Raw genomic sequence first — 27,415 nt, 5'->3', positions numbered from 1 at the left:
AACACATGTTAGATGCTCCCCAGGACTTGTGAATATTCTGAACCCATATTCTGAACCCACTGTTAGTTTAGGGCAATTTCTCAAAGATTCAGTTGATCCCCTTTCATGCCTCTTGCTAGTGCCTGGAACTTGATAGCCACAGAAGTTTAAGGGTATTTCGGCGAGGAAGCTGGGAAAAGAGTATTCTAGCGGGTATACCTGTAGAACTATAACTAGCCAATCAGAAGTAAGAAAAATTTGAGGGCGCATCCCAGGTTTCCCGCACTGAAACATCGGTTAATCACAGTTAAGGTGAAAATGACGATGTTATTTATACCTTTTGACACATTCACTCATTCATATATTTAATTATTTTGAATCAGTTATCACTTTACTTTTGTTTTGTAGACTGAAACTTGTTTCTGAAGGATACTTTTTATGTGTTTGTTGAAACTTGTGTTTTTCCAAAATACTTTTCAGGACATTTTCAGTTAAATAATTTTTAAATAAAAACTAAACATTCAAAAAAAAGACCGAAAACTGCAGGTCCTCTTAGAATATGATGCTGAAGATGCCTATAAGTTTTGTAGTGATACGGAAGTGCACTCATAAAAATAATGCATTTTATGATGATATTCAAAATGTGTGATGCCAAAAAATGGCTGATGGAGGAACATTGGGTATTTTTTGACTAAACATGCCTCAAGAAATTTAATGAGTTTGGGAGTTTACAGTAGTTAAGCAAAAACAGACATTTTCCACATTTTTTGACCAGTAGGTGGCGAAATTGTGCATGCAAGCTCAGGTGCTTTGATGACACATGGCAAGATTCATGTCAATAAAATTCAGTTCTGCGGATACACAGCTGTATGACTATTCGACTAGCTCGCATCGCAATTTGAAGGCCAACAAGTGGCCCAGTCCCACAACCTTTTTTGTGTCCTCAGACTGTAACCATACATCAGCATGTCAAATCTGGCCTAAATATCTAATTCGAAGAATGAACATATATGCATGAAAAGACAAACAACATTAGTCTTTTTTTCAACCACTTACTGTACAATGAACATTTTGATATTTCGGCATTTGTGTACAGCAAAGTAGCTTGGATTTGATGTTTCCGAATCCTACCGTGGTTTCGAGTTGATCAGAGTAATGCTCACAAAGACATTTGTGAATGTATTTTAAGTGCTAAATCGCAACACTGTTAGGGGCTGGACACACCAAAACTTTTAAACGCGGCTGAAAACGCCTTCAGGACGCCGAATGCCAGCTGTTTTTCAGCTGAGTGCCAGCTTTCTTCAGCTGAGCGCTTTGGTAGCTGTGATACTTCAGCTGCGAGCCGGTTGGTTGCTGTGGTAATGTCCCGCCGCTCCTCCACTGTGATTGGGCGGCCGTGTGAGAACTGACATTAACGAGCGGAGCTTTTCTCCCAAAGTTGAATCTCTTTCAACTCTCGACGCTCAGCGCCGAGCGCAGAAAATCCGCCGAGCGCCGGTTTTCAGCGCGGAAAAAACCCGCTAGCTGCTGGCTTATTTGAAAAACGCCGAGCTTCCATTGGAAACAATTGAAAACATGCGCCGGCCGCGGGCGTAAAAGTTTTGGTGTACACAACCCCTTAGGGGCTGGACACACCAAAACTTTTAAACGCGGCTGAAAACGCCTTGAGGACGCCGAATGCCAGCTGTTTTTCAGCTGAGTGCCAGCTTTCTTCAGCTGAGCACTTTGGTAGCTGTGATACTTCAGCTGCGAGCCGGTTGGTTGCTGTGGTAATGTCCCGCCCCTGCTCCACTGTGATTGGGCGGCCGTGTGAGAACTGACATTGACGAGCGGAGCTTTTCTCCCAAAGTTGAATCTCTTTCAACTCTAGACTCTCAGCGCCGAGCGCGTGAAAACCGCAGAGCGCCGGTTTTCAGCGCGGAAAAAACCCGCTAGCGGCTGGCTTATTTGAAAAACGCCGAGCTTCCATTGGAAACAATTGAAAACATGCGCCGGCCGCGGGCATAAAAGTTTTGGTGTACACAACTTCTTAGGTTAGCCAGCACTGTAAAACCTGGCATGTTTCTGCAACGATTCAGGGCTCCAATGAAACAACTCCCATGAAAATAAGTCAACCACAGCCAAAGTTATTGGAATGTAAAACATTTGTCTGATCACTAGGTGGCACTGTGACAAAACTGTGCATGCACCCTAAGTTTAGCCTGGTTAGCCATCTACATCAAGATGTAAGGTCTGGCAACTCATCACACACCCTAATTTCCAGTTTGTTTTTTTATGACCTTCCTAACTTCCCTCAGTCTTGTTCACTCAGATGTACGTCATTGCTTACGCTGTACGAGTGCCTACTACTGCTGAAACACTTGAAGTGGGATCGCCCTAAGCCCTTGATCACATGACAGTTGGAGACCGCCCCTCCATCATTTGAACTGTGCAAAGCACGAGTTGCTGAAGTGATGTCACAATCGTGTTGCATTTTAGGATATGGAGCTGCATGAAGTGTACATATGAAGTAGACTCGCGTTTAGATTTCTAGGCTACCCTAAGTTCCTAACTGACAGCCCCCGCACCAAGTGCTGTGTCTATAGCTGTGTCCCAAATGGCAGACTCTGGACTTATGGACTTCCTCAGAGTCCACACTTTGATGACATCAGTACAGGCCTTAGGGACCCTTGAAGCAAGTCCACCAGGGCGCATCAGAGTCATCTTTTGGGACAGACTTGAGCATCACTCCGGAAATAGGAAGAGAAGTCGCCAATCAGTGTGAACTCCGCCCATCCGCCATCTGATTGCTCTTCGCAAAGAACTTCTGGGTTGGTAAAGTGCGCGAAGCCTGCTGCAGTGCAGGCTTTGCCGAAGACCACATCAAGGGTGCAAAGGGGGTGCTGTCACCCACAGATTAGGGTTGAAGCTAAACTTTGCCAGACAGTGGCCCTCCAGGACCAGGAACGCCCACCCGTCATACACAGTAAAAAATATGGACGTCGTGTTCATGATGTCACCAATAGGTTTGTGAAGAGCTTTTTTTAAGCGAATAGTTGGCGGAGCCTGTTGTCGCCATCTTGTCACTGTGCATAACCCACAGATAACTGGAAATGTCCAAAGAGGCGGGACGTGGATGAAGCTGAGGTGGCTGCTTGCTGAAACCACACCCACCTCGCTCAACAGTAGTGACAGGAGAGGCAGTTTATCCTTCCCTCAAGTGGCCATGCCCTTAATTATGCAGAACTTTAAGGCTTAATATAATTTAAACAGCTAAGTTATAAAAAATTCACCCCCCCACAGTTACGGAAAGTTTTTAACAAGTTAAATCCCCCTAAGTCAGTGGGACCTGATGGAGTATCGCCAAAAGTTCTGAAGGTCTGTGGCAAACAACTGGCAGGTGTGTACACAGACATTTTTAATCTGTCTCTTACACATGGTGTGGTACCACGTTTATTTAAGTCATCTATTATCATACCGGTCCCTAAGAAAGCAGACACATCTACCTTGAATGACTTCAGGCCAGTCGCTTTGACATCGGTACCCATGAAGTGCTTAGAGAAACTTGTACTCAGACACATTAACTCTGTGGTTCCGGACACTGTTGACCCCTTACAGTTTGCTTATCGTCCTAACAGATCAGTGGATGATGCAGTTTCCATAGCTTTGCACATCACTCTTCAACACCTGGACCAGAGTGGAACATACGTAAGAATGCTTTTCTTGGACTATAGTTCTGCCTTCAATACGATTCGACCTAGTAAGTTAATTGAGAAGCTGGTCGACCTCGGGGTTCCAACCACCACTTGTAACTGGGTCTTGGATTTTCTTATTGACAGACCACAAAAAGTGAGGATGGGGGGGAAACATCTCAAATGAGCTGACACTAAGCACAGGAACACCTCAGGGTTGTTGTCTCAGTCCAAAACTCTTCACTCTCTACACACATGATTGTGCTACTTCCCAAAATAACACCGCAATTATTAAATATGCTGACGACACAACTGTCTTGGGCCTGATCAAAGGTGGGGATGAAACAAAATTCTGGCTTATGGTGATGATAATGATCTAATTTTAAATGTAGATAAAACAAAAGAACTCATCATGGATTTTAGAAAGAAAAATCAGTTTTTACAGCCATTGGTCATTAAGGGGATGGAGGTGGAAAAGGTTGAAAGTTACAAGTTCCTAGGCCTGCATGTTTCATCTAATTTGAGCTGGACCATAAACACTGTCGCAACAGTGAAGAAGGCCCAACGGCGGCTTTACTTTATTAGGCTGCTAAGGAAGGCAGGACTTAGCCGCAAGCCACTTATCCAGGCCTATAGAGGACTTGTGGAGAGCATCCTAACAAATGGAATCACTGTCTGGTTTGGAAGCACTACAGGCAGAAAGGAGAGCGCTCCAAAGAGTTGTAAAGACCGCAGAGAAGGTCATCGGAGTGGACCTTCCATCCATGGATATTTTATATACACAACGCTGCAGGAAGAGAGCTACGAACATTCTCAGGGACATACACCACCCTGCACATTCAATGGTTAGGCCTAAGCATTCAATTTACAATTTGAGATATGGCAGACCGGACAGTATTATTTCGCACAGGGTGCGGTTTTATAATAGTTTTTTTCCAGCAACAGTAAGACTAATGGCGAAGGACATTGCCGAGGGAACAAACATGTCTACTTTTATATAGAGATGTTGAGGTAGCTGTATAGTAAGTTTAAATAATTATACTTCGTACCATTTTGGGACAGTATAAAGAGTTTTTTTAATTAAACTAAACTAAATGTGGATGTTTTTCTGGTGCAATATTTTAGTCAGTGATAATTTTTATTGTCTGAGTGGATAGATACAGGTTTGTGCTGTTTTTCGTGAATGTATTTTTTAAGAGTCTATTTATTGTGTGCAGTTTATTTTTTGTATGCAGTTTACTTATTGTGTGGAGTCTGTAAGTTGTTCTCTTATGTCGATTTTTGTATTGTTTTTCTTCAATGTTGACTCAGCGAGCTCTGCTACAAAAATTCCTATGTACCTGTATGGCTGTACTAGTACAAATGGCAAATAAACTTCAACTCAACTCAGTTGTCATCAAAAACACGATCTTCTGCTGTAAAGCTTTTTTTAGGAATTTTAACAGGGGGGTCTATGGGGATTGAGTCACTTTTGGAGGTAAAGCATTGATGTTGCAGTGATGAAGTAGACTTAACTGTACCAGTGAGGTTAGACAAACATTGATAACCATAATTAAATTATAATGACTTACACTAATAGACACTTTAATACACATTTAATTAATCTGATTTGTACTTTTTTACATCATTTACATCATCATTTAACTAGTTTGCACTGTTTAAATCCATAGATTTCCATTTAGTTAAAATCAGCCCCACAAACTATTACAGAAAATCAAGTCATATTACAGATTTAAAAAGGGGCTTTGCAAACAAGAATTACATCATCTGAATTTAACCCTCATTTCCTCCAAAAAATAAAATAAAAATAAATAAAATAAAAAAACAAGTAACTTCAATCTGCTTTAGGTATTGCTAAAAATGTTTTACAGGCAGCCTGTATGTTGTTGTATGTAACAACGAACACAGAAGAATAAACTATGTGACTGGTTAAAGGTTAATAAAAATACAGATAAACATTTAGAACCATACAGGGCAATTTCAAACTTTATGGTTTTTGTTACTTTTTCAAATATTTAACTCTGCATTAGAAACAAATTTTACACTACATGCAAAAAAGTTAATAATACATTCTCCTCCAAATCGTATAAAATAGGGGTCTCCAATCCTGTCCCTGGAGGGCAACTATCCTGCAGAGTTCGGCTCCAACCCCAATCAAAAACGTTAAATCAACTAATGAAGCTCTTCAGTAACCAAGGGTTGGAACTAAAGTACGTAGGAGGGTAGATCTCCAGAAACAGAGTTGGAAATCCCTGTCCTGTAATATGGAACCATTAAAGCTAAAAATAACATCACTGCAAAGTATTACTAAACATATAAAACACAGAAAGAACAATTTATTTAAATAGCAAGACATCAAAGAGTAGATCAGTCGATATCACTGTCACTGCCAGATTCACTCAGCTGAAGATCGTTCCCTAAGAAAACATCAACAAAACATCATCACCTCTTGTCCTACAGACTGAATTAGTTTATAATTTGTACATCACAAAATGTGTAATTTCATATCAGACCGTTGTTGTTCTGTATTAATAAAGGAATTTTGTCCCCAAGTCTGACTGCAGTGGTGAAGAAAGTGATGGATATGATAATGATAAGCTTGTATAGGTTAACACTCACTCAGTGTATTCATCAACTGGTTGTTAGCCTGTGATGTGTTTGTGCCATTTGCCACGCTGTTCCTGTTGGGTGAGACATGAGCTTCCTGTTCCCCATCACTGCACGAGCTATCGTCACCGCTGCCAGAACAACTGCCAGAGTCTGAAGAGCTGCTGCTGCTGCTCATTTGCTCAATGATGTCCACCTCGGCACGCAGCTCTGAGACATCACAGAAGAAAAGAGATCAGCATAAAATACATGGATGAATTAAGCAGAAGCTATAAATGAAAATATTCAAATAAAGCTAGACACTGTCGACAGGGGAGCTGGAATGTGAAACCAGAAAATGAATATTCATGTATGCGCCGCCAACAATAAAAACTTGATTGTCACCACAGGGGGACGTTAAAAAACTCAATCAGATGGCAGAAGTCAAAGGTGATCTGTGTGTTGCCGATGATTTGCTGACTCTTGAAACAGGGTTTTTTCCTATGAGCTTTTTCAACAGCTAGGGAGTCAGCTGACATTGGCTTAACTTTGAACTCTCTTTTACAGGTGCTGGTCATATAATTAAAATATCATCAAAAAGTTGATTTATTTCACTAATTCCATTCAAAAAGTGAAACTTGTATATTATATCCATTCATAACACACATACTGATATATTTCAAATGTTTATTTATTTTCATTTTGATGATTATAAATGACAACTAAGGAAAATCACAAATTCAGTATCTCAGAAAATTTGAATATTGCGAAAAGGTTTAATTTTTAAGACACCTGGGCTGCGTTCAGCCCCGACAAAACGTTGCACAACGTTTATTAAACTGAAACGGTGATTCATTGAACACCCTGTTGTGATGACGCAAGAGTTGCAACTACGGTAGCTGAGAGGCCATTCTTTGTGTTCTTTTTTAAATGTTTCTGAAGCCTGATGAAATCGTTATAAATGTGTGTTTAATACTGTAAAATACCCTCGATGTTACAGTCACTGACCTTGCCGTCCAGAATGAAAGACAACATTCCAACTTGAACCCATTGAGCGAGCTGTTTCTTTACTATCGCGTGGTTTTATACATCTTGCCGCTGATTGGGCGGACATTTCTGACACACCCACCAAACAAGAGAAAACGCTTCTAAAACCTGTTGCATTCCGTTGCACACCGTTTCCAGGAAACATGTCGTTCAACCCGGAAACCGTAGCAAAACGTTGCGCACCGGTGTGAGATTGAACGTGCCCCAGGTAACACACTCTAATCAGCTAATTAACTCACAACACATGCAAAGGCATTTAAAAGGTTTCTCTGTCTAGTTCCGTAGGCTACACAATCATGAAGAAGACCGGTGACTTGACAGTTGTCCAAAAGGCGACCATTGACACCTTGAGGGCAAGACACAAAAGGTCATGACAAAAGAGGCTGGCTGTTCACAGAGCTCTGTGTCCAAGCACATTAATAGAGAGGCGAAGGGAAGGAAAAGATGTGGTAGAAAAAGTGTACAAGCAATAGGGATAACTGCACCCTAGAGAGGATTGTGAAACAAAACCCATTCAAAAATGTGGGGGAGATTCAGAAAGAGTGGACTGCAGCTGGAGTCAATGCTTCAAGAACCACTATGCACAGACGTATGCAAGACATGAGTTTCAGCTGTCGCGCAAGCCACTGTTAAACACCTCGCCTGGACTAAAGACAAAAAGAACTGGACTGCTGTTGAGTGGTCCAAAGTTATGTTCTCTGATGAAAGTAAATTTTGCATTTCCTTAAGAAATCAGGGTCCCAGAGTCTGAAGAAAGAGAGGAGAGGCACATAAACCACGTTGCTTGAGGGCCAGTGTAAAGTTTCCACAGTCAGTGATGGTTTGGGGTGCCATTAACCAGTACCTGGTTTAAGGACCATGGCATCCCTGTTCTTAATTGCCCAGCAAACTTGCATGACCTTAACGTATTGTGAAGAGGAAGATGCAATATGCCAGACAAAACAATGCAGAAGAGCTGAAGGCCACTATCAGAGCAACCTGGGAATATATAGAAACCTCTTTACGCTGATTGGTTGGATTACATGACCATGCTCTCCTGAACTTAGTTAAATAAACTTCATTAAATGCCTAGCTCTAATTCCTGCTTAATCAATTGAGCAGAAAGCTCTAACCTCGTTTGATGTCATCCAGTTGAGGCTCAGGCGAAGGGTTGTCCTTAGTCGGCGAGGTCTTAGTACCTGCTCCTGGCTTGACAGGGGCCCGAAACTGTGGTGTCAGCTGGTTAGTTCTCACAGACTGCTGCTCTATGCGAGCCTGGATCTTACTGCTGCCCTCAGCTCTGGCAATCACACACAAACAACATCATTTACAACAGACATCACTCAGGAAACAAGAGCTTACACAGTGTGATAACCAGCCACCACATGCAATGTTACCACAGCACTACAAAGATCATGGGTGAATGTACAGCTTGGGTGCTTCTCAATATGCCTCCTCGCTCCTACATCCCACATCCTACGACCTGGAAACTGATCAACTTAATTTAACGGCTCACCTTGTTTTCTTGACTTGTATGCTGCTGCTGAGCTTTTCCAACATAAACTCTCCAGTGTCATGATTGATGATCAGCACACAGTCTTTCTGATATGGCCTTTTGTTGCCCTTAAACACTGTCATTGGTGGAGTGGAGCCCTTTAGGAAAATAATGTAGCATATAATGAATCAATCTAGTCACCAAAAACAAACCCATAAAACAGGAAAAACTCAAAGTTTGCTCTTACTGGTATGTGTGGTAATGTGATGGTGACCTCATCTCCTTTTCCTACTTGTAAATCTCCTTCACAAGACGTATCAATCGATGCTGGCTTAAAATCATCTGTGCAAAACAGAACATGTTTAAAACACATGACAATCACGTTTGTTTTTATCTTAAAATAAATATATGCATTAACACCGAGAGTGTAAGTTACACATTCAGTAAGAATAACAACTTTTGGAAAGTATATGCACACAAGGCTGTATTATATGGCTGATTGGTTGTTGATTATATGTGTAATATATTTTGTCTTCATATATGTAGACTCACATCTGATGGTGTGAAAAGATGATTTTGGTCTCTTCTCAAAACTGTCTCCGAGCTTTAACACATGCTCGTCTTTATCCAGAGGCGGGTTCGAGCTGCCGTTCATCACTGCACATCACACCTGTCTCCAGTTAAACATCAATTCTTTGTGTATTAATATTAGGCTCTTAAAACTAACCTCTGGCGAACTAGAAATTACAAATTGTTTCAAAACACCCCTGACAGAACTAACGTTTCCGGGTCACTTCTACTTCTTCTGGTACTTCATGGCATAGATATAATAATGCCTAGATGTGGCATCGAACGCTTTGGTCCGTTGCTGCGATGCGTCATTTTGTACTTCATGTAGATCTTAAAAAAATTGAAATCGATTGCGAAGAAAACGCAGCTCCCACGTTATCTTATATGTGTTTATAGACAACGACGTGGGATGGGTCGCAGTCGCTGACATCTGTAGAGCGGCAATGTCCCGTCTAGGCATGTGTTACTTATGGTTGGCAGCTAACTTACATGGTGCATTCCCGCCACCTATTGGATTGGATTATGAAGCGCAGGAAAGAAAAATAATGATCAAAAGAGTTTAAATTTTAAATAACCAATTGATGGTAAATTCTGTTTTGCTTTGGACCATTCTCTAACGGGAACTGGAGAGATTTCCGTGCCACAGATCAACGGAAATAATAAAAATGCCATCAATAGTGCAAAAATAATAAACTTTTTTATTTATTTAAAAAATATGCTTACATTTTTCACTCATAAGAAAATTAATAAAGTATCCATCAGCTTTTACGCAAACTCCATACATTTCAATGGGTAAATAATGCTATTTGTAAAATGTTTATATTTATTAGATTTATTGAACACAATAACTTGTAGCATGTGCAGCAATCAACAAAAAACAAATAAACTAAAAGTAGTATTATAATTCATTTTTAAATCCGGTGAAACGTTTGGGTCATTCCTCTTCCGGGTCCAGATTGACAAAACAAAAGACTTTCGATGGTTAATAAACATTGTTGTTAGGCGCATGTTCGTTTTCAGTATTTTTTTATAATTAAACAAAGATTATACAGTTATTATAATATTGAATTATAAATTAATTTGACACATGCCCTGTCAGCTGGTGGCGTGACGGTCGTCCGATTACCGTAACTATTTTATAATTACTTCCACTTCTGTCGCGCATATATATTCACAGACTGCACAATTAAAACAAACACTCTCTACTATTACCTAAACTAGAGCCGTAAATACGAAATCATCAGGACTAGGCAAGAAAACTGAAATAGAATCATCAAAGCATGTTTGTAAATATGATGGGTCCACGATCTTTGCTTTAGTACGGTATTTCAGCATGAAGGCGTTCCTGTTTCAATATGAGCGCTATCGGTACAGATGATACATGTGTATAAGTGTGAGTAAATGAAGGTAAAGCCATGTCACCAGCAGAGCCGAGGATTGTTCTGTTATTCAGTGGAAAACGAAAATCAGGAAAGGATTATGTGACTGACTTAATGCAAAAAAGGTACAATTTCAAGATCTTTGTGACATTTGATTTTAATATGCATGTATGACATGACTGAACGTAAATGCGCTACGTTTTACATTCCAGACTGACTTCAGAAATGTGCTGCATTATCAGACTGTCTGGACCTCTCAAACAGCAGTATGCTCAGGTACACCTGTACTTTTAATAGAAATATAACTGAAGATGACGTTTCAGTGGTTTCCTGAGAATTACCTATAATATACATATACTGTGTGTGCGTGTGCGTGCGCGTGTGTGTGTATTGATGTCTAACTGGAAACTACAATTCACATGGTAAATAGTTTTTGACATTGTTGTATTTTCCAATTGCTATTATGGATGATGTTTACATATTTATTGGGTTGTTGTATTTCTTGTATTTCTGAACATCAGGATCATAATTTAAGCTATAAGGAGCTCTTGGGTTCTGGTCAGTATAAGGAGAAGTATCGGGCCGACATGATTCAATGGGGTGAGATGAAGAGGCAGAAGGACTCTGGCTTCTTCTGTAGACTGGCCATTAAAAATGCCATACAACCAATCTGGGTATGAGTATACTGACAACAACACGTAGTACTATAGCTTTAGGTTGACAAAATGGTATGCTTGATGATATTTTGAGCTGATTATAGAACACATATCGTAGTGTATGCACCTAAATGGCTTGGCTCGTTTCTTTTCTTTTGACACTCAAAACACGCAGAGTAACTACTGTAGTCATCTTCTGCATATTCACGTTTGTTTCACCTGACGTAAGGTGTTTAGATCGATGTGAAAGTCTGACGTCCAGTTTTTCACTGTAACCATTTTTAAAGTCAAGCAGTGTACGATGCATGCCATATGAAAAACCTGTGTAGTGTATTCCTTTTGTAAGGTAATAAAATTGCGACTGATACATATTGTTCACCATTCATGTTTCAGATAATCAGTGACTGTAGAAGATTATCAGACGTGCACTGGTTTCTTAAGGAGTTTCCTGATAAATGCATCTGCGTTCGTGTTGAGGCGTCTGAGAAAACACGATCACAGAGGGGCTGGAGTTTTACTGCAGGTAAAAGACCACAAAACAATGGCAAACACACTGCAGTTATTGTCCTCTACCATACCTATTTGTTTCATTCTCCCTGTTTACTTTCTGTTGTGTTCATTTAGGTACTGTACATATTGTAAATATTAGCAGTTTTCCCAATGATAAGTCTAATTCTAGTGTGAATGTGCCTGTGCAGGTATAGATGATGCTGAGTCTGAGTGTGGTTTAGATGAGGGAGTGAAGTTTGACTGGATCATTCAGAACGATGAAGATGATGTTCTGGAGAAACAGCTGCAGGGACTTCTGTCATTGGTTAAATAACGGGAGACCTCACAGAGGATTAAACTAACTTGATAAAGATGTTTCACATATGTTGACTCTTCTTTGAAGCTACAAGTAATTATGCAAACTAAATCTGTTCTTCTACATAAGTAAGGCAACACTACAAGCTAACCGCAACAAATTTCCTTAAAGGTGCCAAGGAATGAATTGAAATAATCTGTTTAATTGTTCTCTGATATTTACATATAATGTATGGGTCTTCATCAAGTGCAAAAGGTTTATGTTTTTTTTATAATGGACCTGCAAAACGTAACTGTAACATCAATAAACATTAGCAGATAGCATAAAGTAGCATAACTCAGCAGTCACAACATAATTGTAATTAATTTAATGTGTAATTTAATGTTTGGGTGTACATCTGGATTGTAATGTCACAGTTGGTGTTATGTTGAGATTGGTCTGTTTTTTCAGCGGTCTTTTGCATGCACAAGGTTTACACAATCGTGTTTGAGGCTCACGATATTTCATTACATGTACAGAGCTCTCATTATTCATCTATGCCTAGGTAAATGCAGTTTTACTTTCTACGGCAACTTTAAGTCTAAAATATTTATTTTAATATCCCACAGTCAGGTGGCAAGTTATTAAGAATTTGCTGTTTTAAACAAAACAATGAGGGTTTGTAAGGGTGATGCTGTTTAAACGATTACAAGTTTATTAACTTTCAGGGCAAGTAGTACTGCAGTGTTGATGGATTCTGATGGCATTAAATTGAGCTGTGATTCATGTGTTAAATAGTAATGCTGGGATGTGTTACAACATTATCACAAAGCTGAGGATCAACGTGTGCTGTTCATGGCTTCAACAAAACTTCATTTGTGCTGTTCTTGTGAACAGCATTCTCTCTTTATGTAAGACGAGTTAATATCAAGGAAATAGATGTTTTGAAAAGATACGTTTTCATTCATGGATTCATATAGGGTCTTGAAACTTAAAATATTTTAGTTTTGTGTGATTTCAGTGTTTGAAATGTTCTTGAATTTTAAAGTTTTTTTATTATTATTTCTTTATCTGGAATCTTAAGTATAATTTTAATGAACATTCCTCTTTGTATTTTTTAACAATAACTGTCTGGAAGATGATGAGTAGGCTACAAACCTGTGGTTGTGTTGAGGATCAACAGACAGAAATGTATACTGCTTCATATGCAAAATAAGACTGATGTGTGCGCTATGAGAATTTGTCCACGAGCTGTTGCAAAGATTTTATTTTAAAATTAAAATATTTTATATAAAAAATATATAAAATCATGTTTTGTAAATGATCATTGTGTTTATGTAGCTTACTTGGTAGGGCATTGTGTATCAGTGCAAAAGGTTGTCGTTCCAATCCCATGGAACATACAATGGGGATTTTCCAAACCAAAGTGAGCTATGTCCTACTCCCTTCGAAGGGCAGAACCCAGGGTTTGTAAACCCTGGACTGGACGTTACTTCTGGCCTGTTCGAAGTATTTGGATAGTACACAAATGGTCATTTTCCCAGATAGGGTTTAGAACAGTGTTTCTCAAACTTTTTCAGCCCAAGGACCACTTTATCTTCCAATTTTTTTCTGAGGACCACCTAACAGAATCCCAATCTAACACTCCCCGAAAAAAAAAACAAAATAGGAAGGATAAGCTAAATTTAAGTTTAATATGCAACTGTTTCAAGTCAAAAACTAATTTTTAAAAAACAAATGCAATGCTATGTTCAAAAATTATTATATGAATTTTATTTGATTTGAAAAAGTAAATGTGAAATGAGTTGCAGCTTAATATGAACAACAAACTGCACATGTGAAAAAAAAATGCAATTAAACATACTGTAACAGCCTAGGTCCCACTTAATGTCATTCCAAAGAGCCCTTAGTTTAAAACTGAGGTGGGGGTATATGAAGTCTATGGTTGTAACTACTGTATGGTAACAACAAAATACTGAAAATAAATGTTCACCTAATGCCCAAAATCACTGAAATTACAGGGATTTTACAATTGAAACAAAAACTAGTACATTACAAAACTTACAGATCTGTGGATTTTTGTTGATTTCAGTTGACGCTTCATCTTTTCTTTTGACTCCTCTTTGGTTTAGCCACCGATCCATTTTTACGTTATTAAAACAGAAAGGCAAGAACTGATATCACAGTTTTGCAAGTGCATTAAAAATCTACTTAAATAAGTGACGATTGTATAAACAGTTTAGGTCATTTTTGGAGGACCACTGGGGGGGTTTGGCGGACCACTGGTGGTCCGCGGACCACACTTTGAGAATTACTGGTTTAGATTAATCCAGGACTATTTCTTAGTTATTTAAGGACATTTATGTAGTTTTATACAAACATACCTTAGAAATAAATTTTACTGGTGTGCATTTTAAGACAAAAAATGGCACTGATATATGTTAAGATACATTAGTGCAAGATGTTATTAAACTGATCCAGCTCAAACATGCATTTTATTCTGGGACTAGGATAAATTCTGTACAGGAAATACATATATAACAGCAAAATCCAGGGTCAAACTATTTTTTTATTTAGATAAGTTCACTTACTCAACTATTGGCTGGCACATCTGTGTAACTCCTGAATAAATTTTGGAGTGATTTCTGGGGCTAAAAGTGGGCAATGCAAAAAAAATGTCTTTCTTACTTAGTATTTTTGTCTTGTTTTCTGTACAAATATCTAAAAATTCTTAAATCAAGATGTATTTTCTCGATGAGCAAAATGACCTAAGAAAATAAGTCTAGTTTTTAGGCAAAGAAAATCTAAGTGAATTTGTGCATAAAATAAGCAGAAAAGCTGCCAATAGGTTAAGAACATTTTTCTTGAAATTCTTGAATTAAGTGTTTAAGGAAAAAAGTTTTTTGCTTTCCACATTGGCATTTCTTAGGTCATTATACTTATCAAGAAAATCCATCTTAATTTAAGAGTTTTTAGACAAAAATACTAAGCAAGAAAGTGATTTTTTGCAGTGTGCTAAATATCTTCATTTTATTTATCTCATGTCAGAATTAAAATGAACAGCAACATCAAACGTGTCCTCCCAATAGCACTGTTATAATCTCATAAAAATGTCATAATAACAAAAAACAGGCAATTTTAGTATCATGGCTGGTCAATGAGACCATGAACGTCTAATGTCTGAATTGTATTAGTTGTAAGATTGACCCACATATTCACACTACTCCTACCAGGTGGTTTCAGCAAATGTGCTTTTTCTTGCAAGAAAGAGTGTCTGAAAAAAGACTAAAACTTATAAATGTATTTTTATAGATACAGTGTAAAATTCAGTGACAAAATGCATGATTGCCACCAACAAATAATGTCAAACAAGTAAAAAACGCAATATACAAAACAAAAGTTTTAACAGCAATGATTAAGGAGTTTTAACTCAAACATTCCAACATTGTACAAACATGCAGTATATCAATAGTGTAACATTAAACAAAGCTTTAGTGTCATTTCAAGTGGACATTAAAGAATTCCTGATTATTTCTCCATTTCATTCGATTATTATTATCCACATCAACATTTTTAGCAGAACAAAATCTCAGCTTTTCATAACCTTCATTCATTGGATGTAACCAGTGTTAAATTGAAATATACCTGCATTCAGTTTACCCACGGGGGCATTTAACATGCTACATTTCATAATCTCAGTAATATCCCATAATATCCCCCCAACATTATAACAGCTGACTGGACGATACACTATAGAAACAGCTACATCTGACAATCTACAGATTAAAATCAGAAACACAGTTCTGAAGAGGTTATATCGAGTATAGATTCACTTGTAAAAAGTTTCCTTCATTTTAACAATTCCAAGAAAACATTGGTGAATGATCTGGATATCTGCAGTGATTACTCAGAATCTGTGGCTGGGTTCACAATACATTCCTAAGGAAAATTTATACACAACTGCAATTTTTTTCTTAAAATTCACTTGTAAGAAAAAAGTTAAGAATATTTGTAAGAAAATTCTTATTTTTTACTTGAGGATGTTCAAGAATTCAAATTCTGACAAGCATTGATTATACAAGAATGGGCTGATGTCAGTCAGGATGTGGCCTAGAAATTGATTGACAGCATACCAGGGCGAATTGCAGAGGTCTTGGGGAAAAATGGTCTTCAACACATAAACCATGGGCATCAGAACCATTATGTGGGTGGAACAAGACCCACACACTTTTTAAGACCAATGATATTGGACTCACTCACTTTTTCTCTAATTTAGCGCATACATCTGTGCACGTGCCGTCAGTCAAAACCACTTCACTAAAGAGGAAAGCCCTAATAAATTAAACTCCACTCTGCGTTTTAACTACAACCTTGACTTCATTGCTGCTGCTTCCTCAAATCTGGACGATACACTACAAACTAAACAAAACTTGTAGGCTATACAAGCAATTGTTTAATCAAAAGGCACCAGAATAAAAGAAAATGGCATCTACTATTTTTTGCTTCCGACGGTCATGGCATAAACCTAATGTCATTTTCAATAAAAGCCTTTGAAACTTTAAAACACATTTTATGAGTAATCAATGCAGAAATCCAAGTAATGCCAAAGCATTTACAAACTTCTTTTACCTGTAATCAAGTATTCAATTCTTTCATCAAACATCAAAAAATACAACACCATTTAAATTAAACACAATCATCTAAAAATACAAAGCTGTTCTAAGCTACATTCATATTAAATGTAATAGCATAAACATTATTTTACATCATTTGTCAATGAGTGGAGAGGTCTTCAGGTTGATTTGATGTTAACTGTGAACTTCAGTCCCACACTCACTCTCCTCTGGGATATCCTGCAGATCTGAACACACAAAACACTGTTGAGGACCGAGCGTTAATGAGGACTGGCATGCAAGCAGTATTATGGAGGTCAAAGGAAAACCTCTCAGAAACACACATATAAGTCACATTTCTCCCCCCTTCCAAAAAAATCTGTCTATCAATAAGAAATGATTTCATCATGTAATAAATTAAATGAAGCGTATTGTATTTATCAGTGTCCTTTAATTTCTAATTTTCTTTCATTTGATGAGAGATGAAGGACTCACCTCTGGGACTGTCAGCCCGGGGGGATGTGGCCGTCTCTCCACCCTCCTGTACCCTGTCTAACTGATCTACTGTTTCCTTAGAGGTCAATAGGTCACGCGTGTCTCTGCCGTCCGTCGTGTCTTTAACACGCAGCTTTTGAAATTGTTTATCTAGCTGATTTTGTGCTTTGTTGTTTTTTTCCTGGTTGGCACGCAGTCGTATAACTTCCTCCTGTAACAGGTTGTATTTGCGCTGCAGCTGTACCAGATCTTCCTGTGTACCCACTGGACCGCCCCCTTCTGGCGGTGTGTCCCGGGATATAGTGTGCGCTGATGTAGCATGATTTGAGTCCTCCTGCATGTATAGTTCGAGGAACGAGTCCTGTTTGATCACTGCAGCCTGACACAGAGAGATAAACATTTTTAAAAAAGACGGTGCAAGTGCCATCTCTACATGGTGGCTCTCGAAAAAACCAAACAATGCATTGTGGGTAAATATCAGTGGCTTTATAACAGAAGTCGTCATAAACTCTGTGAATCTCACCTGTAGAGCATGCAGCTGAGTGCTGAGGTTTACAAGTCTTTGGCACACCTCCTAAAAACACACAAACACATCATATCCACACTAAGCACAAATAGTGCAAATGCTCTCAGTTTAATAAAAACATAGACATCAGCTAAAAGAAATGCCCTGTGCTGCACTGTATCTGGGCTTCTCCTAAAGTGAAGGGGGTCTGAATACTTTCTGAATGCACTGTGCATCACCATTGTGAATGAGCTAGTTTTGATATAATGCTTAGATGTTGTGGTTTTCTATTTAAAATGGTTATTTTCTAAATCAGATTATTAGGCAGGATTATCATTTGGGTTTATTCATGAAACATCATTTCTAAACAGAACCGTTGAGTGAAACGGTCATAGCCGTGTGTTATCGTGAATAAAGATCAGCATTTTATAAATACCACTTATAAATGTTGTAAATAAGGCTTTATTGCACAGGCTGATTGACTGGCTTCTTAACGGTGTGTTCACACCAGACGCAGAAGAGGCGGCAAACGCGAGCGATTTACATGTTAAGTCAATGCAAAGATGCGAATAGGTATCCTTGCGGCACGGTAAGCGCGGTCCGTATGAATTGAGCGTTCAGGCGTGATCCACGCAAGCTGAAAAATCTGAATTTTAGCCAATTAGGAGCTTGCTCTAGCAGTGACGTGATTACAGGAAGCGGGCGGAGGCAGAAAAACAAAACAACAATGGAGGACAATCATTATCGCTATATGAGACATATACGTCATACTATTACAGGAATTAAAAGGATCTTGTTTGGAAGAAAGTGAGTGAGCAGGTTGAACAATCTGGTAAGTTTACTCAATTTAAAGGGACACTTCACAGATTTGTACTTCACAGATTTGTAATAAGCTTTGTATCGTTAGAACCCCAGTCATGTTTTTTTAATGGTCGTGCTTCATTCCCTCAGTTTCCTCTGAGACGGGAGAAATATTGAGTTCAGTGAAGCACTTCCTTCTTTCAATTATGTAAAAATCGACATTTTGCGTCATTGAAATAAGGAACTGCTGTACCTTTGTCGAGGGTGAAAGACTACAGACACTCATTACTCATTTTTCCAAGGTGGGGGCTATGGGTGGGACCCCTACAGACCTATTACAGATCAGTGGGTGGGACTTACAAAAATATACGAACACAGACAGCCTCCATCTTTATGCTAAGCTAAGCTAACAGACTATTTGGAGCGAGCCAGACTTTATGTAACAATAATAGTGGAAGGTAATCGATATGATATGGAAGAGGGTAATTTTGCAAGCGTGATGCTCTAATCCGCTGTTCATGGCACCTTTATGAGCCACAATACAGCAAAGAGCTGAGGCAGATGGAGGAACAGAAGCCCAAGGAGTAGGCCGGAGCCCGGGCTTCGGCTGCGTAGTGGAGCCCAGGAAGACGCCGCAACAATCGGCCTCTGCTGCGTAGAGAAGCCTGGACTGGCGCGAGCTTGGACAGACTAGTAGTGTCTGTACTTTCGCTGTGTGCTTTCTGTATAACAATTGCATAACATTTGTCTGGTAAATGGTCCTGGGCAAGAGAGGTACTTTGCGGGTGTTTGGGCGTGTTTATTTCACAGACGCGTTTCGGCTCACGAGCACAAGCGCTGAGCCAGCGCGTCTGTGGAGTATTACATGGACTGGAAGCGACAGCCAAAGCCTGCAGGGATAAACGGATGTCTGACTATAAAATGAGTGTTTCTATTTTCTTTGTTATACCAATGTGGCATTTATGTACACAATAGCATTTCTGAGTGGTGTTCCGATTAATGGGAGTGGCTTGCAGAGCTGTGCATTGTGAGAGTTGTAGTTTTTCATACAAATGTGCCCTAAAGTCACGTTCTGTCTTTTCTCTGTCAAATAGGCACAAAATTCTAAATTTATGTTACATTTCAACTACAAATATGACCCACTTTCAATAAAGATGAATGTTTCTACCGTTGAAATGGCCCTTTAAGCTATATAAGACCCTCCCATGACGTTAGTTTACGCATGAAAGTCTCCAATGACTACAATTTCATGCACAACTTTTATGCACGTATAAAGCGAGTAAACTCAAAATGTTCAAGCGTCCAACTACGAGCGAAAGACGCTTTTTTGTCGCCTCTTCCGCGCATCTGGTGTGAACGCACAGTTACACTTTAATATATTGTCAAAATGACTTTTGTGTTGCCTGTATGTACAGTGTCTCTGAGAAACGGCACACAAGGATTTGAATTAAAACCAAGGAGCTTGATTTCCCCTATATTTAAAGGAAGGGCATTATTTTTATATTTGGGTAATCTAGCCTTTTGAGGTAAATAAAGATGTACCTCATTTAATGTCTTGTCTAGTAGTTGGTTCCCATTCCTGTCCTGTAAAATGCAGAAAAAAATGCATTGAAATCAACCTCACTGACAAAACAGCAGATATGAGAGCATTTTGCTGGATTTTGTCTTACCTTGTGTGATTGTTTCTTCATATCCCGAGTCCCGTTAACTGAATTCACTCCATCTATTTAATAGAGAGAGATAAGGAAATAGGAAGAAATAACTGGATTATCATTTCAATAGTCATAAAATACTCCAGTGATACTCCAGTTCATACAGACAGCTACTCAAACACCTATGCGTTTATTTTATGCCACAGACACCCAAACAGTCACAGAACCACCAAAATATAAACACAGCGTAATGATGACATATGGTTATAGAAAGAAACATTATTAAGTCCTTTTCACGCAGAGATTACAGAAAATATGAGGAATATGCGTGTGGGATTTGTCTTGGATGGTTTGATTTTTGGTTCATTCACACTGCCAATGATTTTTTGTAATCTGTGCGTACATTCACACACACACATACAGTTAAGATCTCGTAAAGACACATGACGTGTTTCACTTGGTAGTTTCTTTCCACAGCTTCTGAAGTTTGCTAATTATCCCTGATTTCTCTCTGGAGAAACCACACGCGTGCATTTTAGTTTATGATAAGATCATAATGAGTGTGTGATGCTCTGTTCTGTCATGCTGGTGAATGATCTTAGCTTCAGAACCATAACTTCTTGTTGCCATGAAACGCACATCCTCACTACGGCACGCCCCTTACGGCATTGTTTCTGCCTCTTGTTCACACACAATGCTTTCCATGAATGTTACGGCAATGTTATTAGGTCCCCTTAAGGGTGCGATCCCGAAACATTTACAGGATGTGTTTGTGTTCAATTTTCTTGGAGCAAAGTACTGTGTGGATAAAAATGTCAATGTTTATTGCACCTGTAGTTTTCGAAATCAACGGTGTCTCTGTCTGTTCACCATTCAGCCTGCAGGACTGTCGATGGTCATTGTTGGAATCCAACAGCACTTCACTCAGTCTGTCCACTGAAAGTTTAAAAAAACAACAACTAAAATTCAATTCAATTCAATTCAATTCAATTTTATTTATATAGCGCTTTTCACAATTGTTAATTTTTGCAAAGCAGCTTTACATGAGTAGATGTAGAGGAGAACACAGAAAATCAATAGATAATATAAGAAGTAGAATATAGCGGCTAAGGATAAACCGTGTAAGCGAGCGTATTAATAATGTAACGTGCCCTGTAAAGTGAGCTATATTCTTTATATGCCAAGCATTTCTCTGCTCTCTCACCTTCAGAGATGGCATCATTCAATAAGCTTTCAGCCTGGGGAGCGTAGGGCGTATCTGCTCGAAATACATTTCTGGAGTTTGTAGGAAGGGTAACATTTTGACCTCCAGTGACCTCTGCTAGATCAGAGAAGAGTGTCACACGCTCTTGTAGCAGCTCTAAAACTTCACGATCCTTCTGCTGGATATCAGCTAAAGACAGGAGGAAAGAAAAATACATTTCAGCAAAGAAATTAAGATCTGACAGCATTAACAGATAGACTGTTAACAGATAAGAAATTAAAAAAGATCCCTTTAAAGGGATAAATCAACCAAAAATAAAAATTCTGTCACATTTTCTCACTCTCATGTTGTTTTTAATCTGTATGAATTTATTTTTTTCTGATGAACACAGAAGTTGTTATTTTGATAAATGATGGTAAGCACACAGCTGATTGTAACCATTGACTAACATAGTAGGAAAAACAAATACAATGGAGTTCAATGGGTACCATCAACTGTGTGCTTGCCTTCATTTATCAAAATATCTTCTTCATCATTTATCACAATTCTTACCTAATATTTGTTTCCCTACTAAAGAAGTCAATGGTTACAACAACTGTGCGCCAACCATAATTTATCAAAATATCTGCTTTTGTGTTCATCAAAATACAAAAAAAAAAACTGTAACATGAGGGTGAGAATTTTGGGGTAAACTATCCCTTTAAATACAAACCTCTAAGCCGGCGAAGCAAAGCTTTGTCCTCAGTCTCAATCAGAGGAAAATCATCCCTTGAAGGACAACTGAAATGGAAAAAGTGAAAGAGAGATTAAGCCAAGAACCCCAGTGTTAGTGGAATTAAAAGTTAACTACAGAAAAAGGCGTTTGACAGAGTCTGTGTTACAAAAGTGAAACATAATGATGCGCTAGATTCCAAACAATAGATCCCATGAAGCCATTCGTACGGCAAGAAATCAAAAGATTTTTTTGACCAGTGTGTCAAATCTTTTCTTTAGTCTCCCAGAGCCACTGATGTTACAAAAAAGGGCTATACGGTGTAGATAAATGGCGAAATCTGAGAAACAGGAAGCATCTCATATTTATGGCAAAAAAATTCTTATTGTGATGACACGTGGGGTGTATGTTTGGCCAAGTTTTCCGATCGCATTGATGTGCCTATTGCGAGTCCCAGGCAAAGCGCCACCAACAGGCACCAGGAAGTGTGTCAATCACAAAGGTGAATTTTTTGACAGTTGTATGTGGTGAACTTTTAAATATTCATCCTAGGATATTCATGCGATTGAGACCAGACTTGGCCAAGATGATGCCGAGACATTGGAGATGATATATTGCGAACAGATTTTTGATATCTCAAACGCTGTTGCCATGGTATCGCTTCAAAATTTACTTTTATTTCAGGCATATTTAGGCCTCTTGTCGTACTTAGATTAAATTAAAATTGTTGTTGAGCTGTAAAGTGTGGACAAAAAGGTCAGACAAAGGTGTCTCTCTTAAGTCTTACTAGCGCCCCCGTTTGTCTACAGTCCCCAAATGGGTAAAGCCGCCTTTCCACTGCACACGACATACAGAAATGACAGTCAGAGTTCTCCTCCTAGTGGCAGTCGTAATGAAGTTTCAGTTTAATCGTATATGGGAGAGAAGCTCATTCCAGCACAAGAGGCTTCATTCTAATATATTTACCATGGTGGAATAAATAAATTCACGCAAATGAATGAAACAATAAACAGCTATTCATATATGACAAAGATTGACAATATTTTTTGGAGAAAACATATGAAGACAAGATTAAAATAATAACATACACAAATTAAATCTATAATGTATTTATTATCAGTAATAAAAAAAAATTTTAGGATTCAAGTGTTACTGATCAAGTTAAACAAAAATGATTAATAATTTTCACCTCACACACAGTTTATTACTGGAATAAAATGAAATACATCACTTCCGATCGGCATATCGCATGCGGTTTAGTCGCACAAGTTAAAAAATTTTAACAGATCCAACACTCAAAACGGATCCGATATTAAGGCATCCGCAGGTGGTTGTCACCTCACGCAGCCCCTTTGCGACTCTCCATAGGAAATGAATGACTTCCAGCGTATCCGCCTTCGTTTGTCGTGTACAGTGGAAAGGCAGCTTAAGTAACAACATTAAATAGCCCACTGATATTTACCCACTTGATGCACTTGCCCACCGTCCATCGTTTTCTCTGAGGCACCGTATAGGGATAAAAAAAAAAACCGTTCGAGGCCCGCCATCGCTGCTTGCAGCTATATTATCTTATTTGAGTTGTAAGCTTTAAGGATAGATATCTGGTGTAGTACCAAACTTTTAATAACCTTTTTACGCTGTGCAGTGGGTGTGGTTACAGTAGGGCTGCACAATTAATCAAAAAAACTAATCGGGATAATAATTACATGTGAAACAATTACATTATCACCAAAAGCCTTAATTACAGCTGTCCATTTGTGCTCCTTTCTGTGTGTTTCGCCAGTATGTTTGGGTTGACGTATCTTTTAGCCCAGTGGTCACCAAACTTTTCATGCCCAAGATCTCCAACATCAGCCTTGATGAAAGGCAAGATCAACCTATCAATGGGCCCAGACTGAACCTCCAACTTGAGGCGTTTAATTTAGGCGAATTATATAAAATGAATTCATACAATTTTCAAATGCCAAGAAAACTCATATTTAACGTTTTTAAGTTTTCACTTTGTGGAAAAATGAGGGGAAAACATGCACCATTGATTGACAAAGTCAGTATATCAAAACAATGAGAAACTTTATCATAATAATGACTAGTATCTCATAATAATGCTGCTGCGCAATGCAGTGAAGTGAAACTGATGACTTTCTATCAAATGCTGAATTCAGAAAAAATATACTAAAATATGACTTTGGTACATAAAACATTATTAGGTTTCATTAAACAGCAAAATGAGCGATGTCCTCTAAGTGCAGACGGCACCCAAACACCCGTGGTTAACAATTAAACTTGTGTCCCTTGTGAGTACTTTGATATGAATGTATTTTTGGAGAGACCTGCCGGCTGTGAGAATCAAACTATTGACCTTTGGTTTACAATTCTCTAACCACCAGGCCACAACTAAATGTTATGCAGAAATGTTCTAAGTGTTTTGTTGTTGATTGTGCAGAAAGTATGGTGCAAATGTTTTGGGTTGACTCTGACTTGCTCACTGTCTGCTGAATGATCTTCATCCAGGAGTTTCTGACATCTTTGGAGGAGGCATGTAGTTCATACATCTCTGGAGGCGTGGAATGGCTGATTAGGAACATTCCTCGCTCCTGATTGGCTATATCTCTTACAATCAAATTTTGTAGGCACAGCACTGCTGGTTTGTCCTGTGAAGAAAAGCATAAGGACCCGATCAGTCTTTTTAATGCTCATGATCCGGAAAATGTGAATAGTATAAAGGGTTAAAGTATGGGATTTTGCATATTTAGTATCTAATAAAAAACAACATGTATTTTATTCTGTAAGCTCTCTTGATCTTTTTTGATTGATTTGATTGTGTGAGGCTTATTTAATGGTACAGGAAGATTTTTAATAAGAAAAGGAACTATGCGACTGCACCTGATCTTTATTTGCTGAATTTATTTCTATACTTTTTCAAACTGAAGACTGTTACTCACCAGACAGGGAAAAATATATTTCTGGTCTTTCTCCTGCATGAACACCAGGATGTCTGTCATTAACAAAACATGCACATCTACAAAAAGAAAAGAAAATGATTTACACAAGGGATTTCAGAATTTACTGCGTTAGTTACCATACACACATTAAGACTAAAGCAAAGTACCTTTGAGTCTGGATCCCTGAGCAGTTTTCCACAGCAATGTTCCTTCGTGAACCAGTCTGCGGCGGAGCAGCTCTCCTCCACGAAACACGCCTCCACCCTTAACCCCTGTCTGAGCCCGCGGGTCCATACGGGACTGGATCTCCTGCAGCCGTTGTGCTCGTTCCAACTCCTGAACCTGCTGATCCACAGAGCGCAGCAGCTCCCGGATCAGAGTCAAAGAGTGAACCATAGACTTAGTCTCCTCTTCACTACCTGAGAAATCATAAATAAATAAAAACAGACAATAAACAAATCATGAACTGCAAAGCAGGAAATGTAAACGGATCCTAGATGCTGACTGGACGACATTGTGTTTTAGCCAAGTAAAATACACAAAACAGTAATGCTATGAAGTGAAACCTCTGTTAGTTATTGTGTATACCAGTTGTTTACATGTAAATAACGTCCATCAGCAGATAGTACATTCACAACGTAACATTGCACAGATATAGTCTAACAATGATTGGCTGTATGTCCAGAGTAAACATCTGACTATAGTCTCACCTTTAGTGTTGTCTAATATGCGCTGGATCAACACAGGGTATTTAGTGATACGCTGAGTGACAAGTAAAATGCACTCTTGAACACCATGACGACGGAGTAAAGAACCCCTGCCCACTCGCTTAAGAGAAAAAGACAACAAAGTTAACAAATTAACCAAATATTTCACATAATACATACAATATGTAGTCAACCAGAATGAAACCATTTATGTGTGAAACTTGTTCACGAAATGAACACCAGGAGGCACAAACTAGGGACAGTTCACATCTTTCAGTTAGAAAGGCTGCTATTACATGAATATTTTGATTGGTAAATAAAAGATTAAATTAAGTCCTCTAACACTGAGCTCTAGTTTTATAAGTCTCACCCGTATGAATTGTTGGAACCTCTTTTCCCGGGCCAACAGCTCCTTGTAGAGCTTGACAGCTTTAAGGTGTCGACTGCAGAATTCCACATAGCACTTTCTCATCTCCTCTGCATTCTGACCTGAAAACTAACAAACAATAACAAATGTACAACAACTGAAAGGCAAGCAAGTCACGTGTATGAGAAGATTAAGCAATATCATAATTTAAAAGCTACATTTTTAAGCTCTGAAACAAAAGGTCTTTGTGAAATTTGGAATATAGTGCACACATTTTGTGGTACTTCAATTTTAAATTTTATACTAATTTTATCATAGTGAACAAGGCATTCCAGGTCGCAAAGTTTATGGCAGGGCACCTTTTTTTCATGGGCATGGTGGAGTTTCACGTTTTTGCTTGAAGGGGCACCAACCAGCAGATAGGGGAACTACAATTATTTAAGGTTCAGCTTCTTTCTAATCTTTGCACTTTATTTTCCAGCACTGCTATCCTTTAGTGTTTTAGTATCACTTAGCAATGTTCATAGTTATTCTTGTTTATCTTTTGATAATAAATGACATTTTTTGAAATTCCAAAGAAGCTGGGCGCAATCTGACATAAATGCAAACACACGCACGCACGCACGCATGCACACTCAGTGTGATGATGCTTGTTAACTCTTTAAAAATCCCCCTTTACATGATGACTGCTGTGACTCCGTTCTGTCAAATGGTTTAACAGACAGATGAAATGTTATATGTAAGGAATGATATTGTGTAGGTGCTTGAATCAAGATTGTGATTTTTTTACAATTAAGCATGAAGCTAACGTGTGTGAAGCTCACCTGCTCCACCAGAATATCTCCCAGTTGTTGGATGGTGAAGTTGCGGGTGCTACCAGGTGCCAGGCTGTGGTTCTTTCGTGTTAGCAGGAGGTTCAGGAAGTGTGAGTGAATAGACAGCAGCTGGTCCAAGCAGGGGAAAATGGCATGAACAACACCCATCTCTAACAACACTTCCTCCAGCATCCCTCTGCGATAAACCCCATCCATGATCCGCAGCGTCCGCACATGGTTCAGCTCTGTCTGAATGAGCTCTGAGAGAGATGCATGCAATCAGTTCACAAAAGAAAAAAATACAAGTCTGTAATGACTTCTTTCAGGCTATTTGTGCTATTCTGAAACAAAGTGGATTTGTTGTAGTGTTTGTTTATCCACTAAAGTTTAAGCAGTTACGTTGCCTAAATAATCTAAAGCTCTATTCACACAGACATTTCAGAAAATACATGGAAA

General features: G+C 38.7%; 3 protein-coding genes across 3 annotated transcripts in view; 1 reads left to right on the top strand and 2 right to left on the bottom strand.

Moving 5' to 3' along the window:
- Positions 1-5,228: 5,228 nt before the first annotated feature.
- eaf1 (ELL associated factor 1) lies at positions 5,229-9,798 on the bottom strand. The gene is made up of 6 exons (XM_065243065.2): positions 9,310-9,798; positions 9,005-9,099; positions 8,779-8,915; positions 8,396-8,562; positions 6,270-6,467; positions 5,229-6,067 (listed from the first exon to the last, which is right to left on the bottom strand). Exons 1-6 carry the CDS (start codon positions 9,410-9,412, stop codon positions 6,018-6,020), a joined length of 750 nt encoding a protein of 249 aa, XP_065099137.1. The 5' UTR covers positions 9,413-9,798; the 3' UTR covers positions 5,229-6,017.
- A 528-nt stretch (positions 9,799-10,326) lies between these two features.
- On the top strand, positions 10,327-13,427 carry pmvk (phosphomevalonate kinase). Its single transcript, XM_065274322.2, has 5 exons — positions 10,327-10,831; positions 10,919-10,982; positions 11,228-11,380; positions 11,756-11,885; positions 12,061-13,427. The coding sequence occupies exons 1-5, from the start codon at positions 10,743-10,745 to the stop codon at positions 12,183-12,185; spliced, it is 561 nt and encodes a 186-aa protein (XP_065130394.2). The 5' UTR covers positions 10,327-10,742; the 3' UTR covers positions 12,186-13,427.
- A 2,005-nt stretch (positions 13,428-15,432) lies between these two features.
- Positions 15,433-27,415, bottom strand: part of arhgef2b (rho/rac guanine nucleotide exchange factor (GEF) 2b) — a 52,698-nt gene continuing 40,715 nt past the window's right edge. Inside the window, exons 8-21 of the mRNA XM_065243062.2 lie at positions 26,969-27,219; positions 26,148-26,273; positions 25,781-25,898; positions 25,238-25,489; positions 25,071-25,147; positions 24,607-24,779; positions 22,129-22,196; positions 21,417-21,605; positions 21,044-21,148; positions 20,231-20,283; positions 20,103-20,144; positions 17,778-17,828; positions 17,255-17,633; positions 15,433-17,007 (exon numbers count right to left, since the gene is read on the bottom strand). Of these exons, the coding sequence (XP_065099134.1) occupies positions 16,955-17,007; positions 17,255-17,633; positions 17,778-17,828; positions 20,103-20,144; positions 20,231-20,283; positions 21,044-21,148; positions 21,417-21,605; positions 22,129-22,196; positions 24,607-24,779; positions 25,071-25,147; positions 25,238-25,489; positions 25,781-25,898; positions 26,148-26,273; positions 26,969-27,219 (1,937 nt within the window). The 3' untranslated portion in view covers positions 15,433-16,954. The remainder of the gene's footprint in view (positions 17,008-17,254; positions 17,634-17,777; positions 17,829-20,102; positions 20,145-20,230; positions 20,284-21,043; positions 21,149-21,416; positions 21,606-22,128; positions 22,197-24,606; positions 24,780-25,070; positions 25,148-25,237; positions 25,490-25,780; positions 25,899-26,147; positions 26,274-26,968; positions 27,220-27,415) is intronic.

The sequence above is a fragment of the Paramisgurnus dabryanus genome, chromosome 13, assembly GCF_030506205.2.
Source record: "Paramisgurnus dabryanus chromosome 13, PD_genome_1.1, whole genome shotgun sequence".
In the NCBI taxonomy this organism is placed as follows: domain Eukaryota; kingdom Metazoa; phylum Chordata; class Actinopteri; order Cypriniformes; family Cobitidae; genus Paramisgurnus; species Paramisgurnus dabryanus.
The sequence above is the reverse complement of the archived record's forward strand: the minus strand, read 5'-3'. Positions and strand labels throughout refer to the sequence as shown.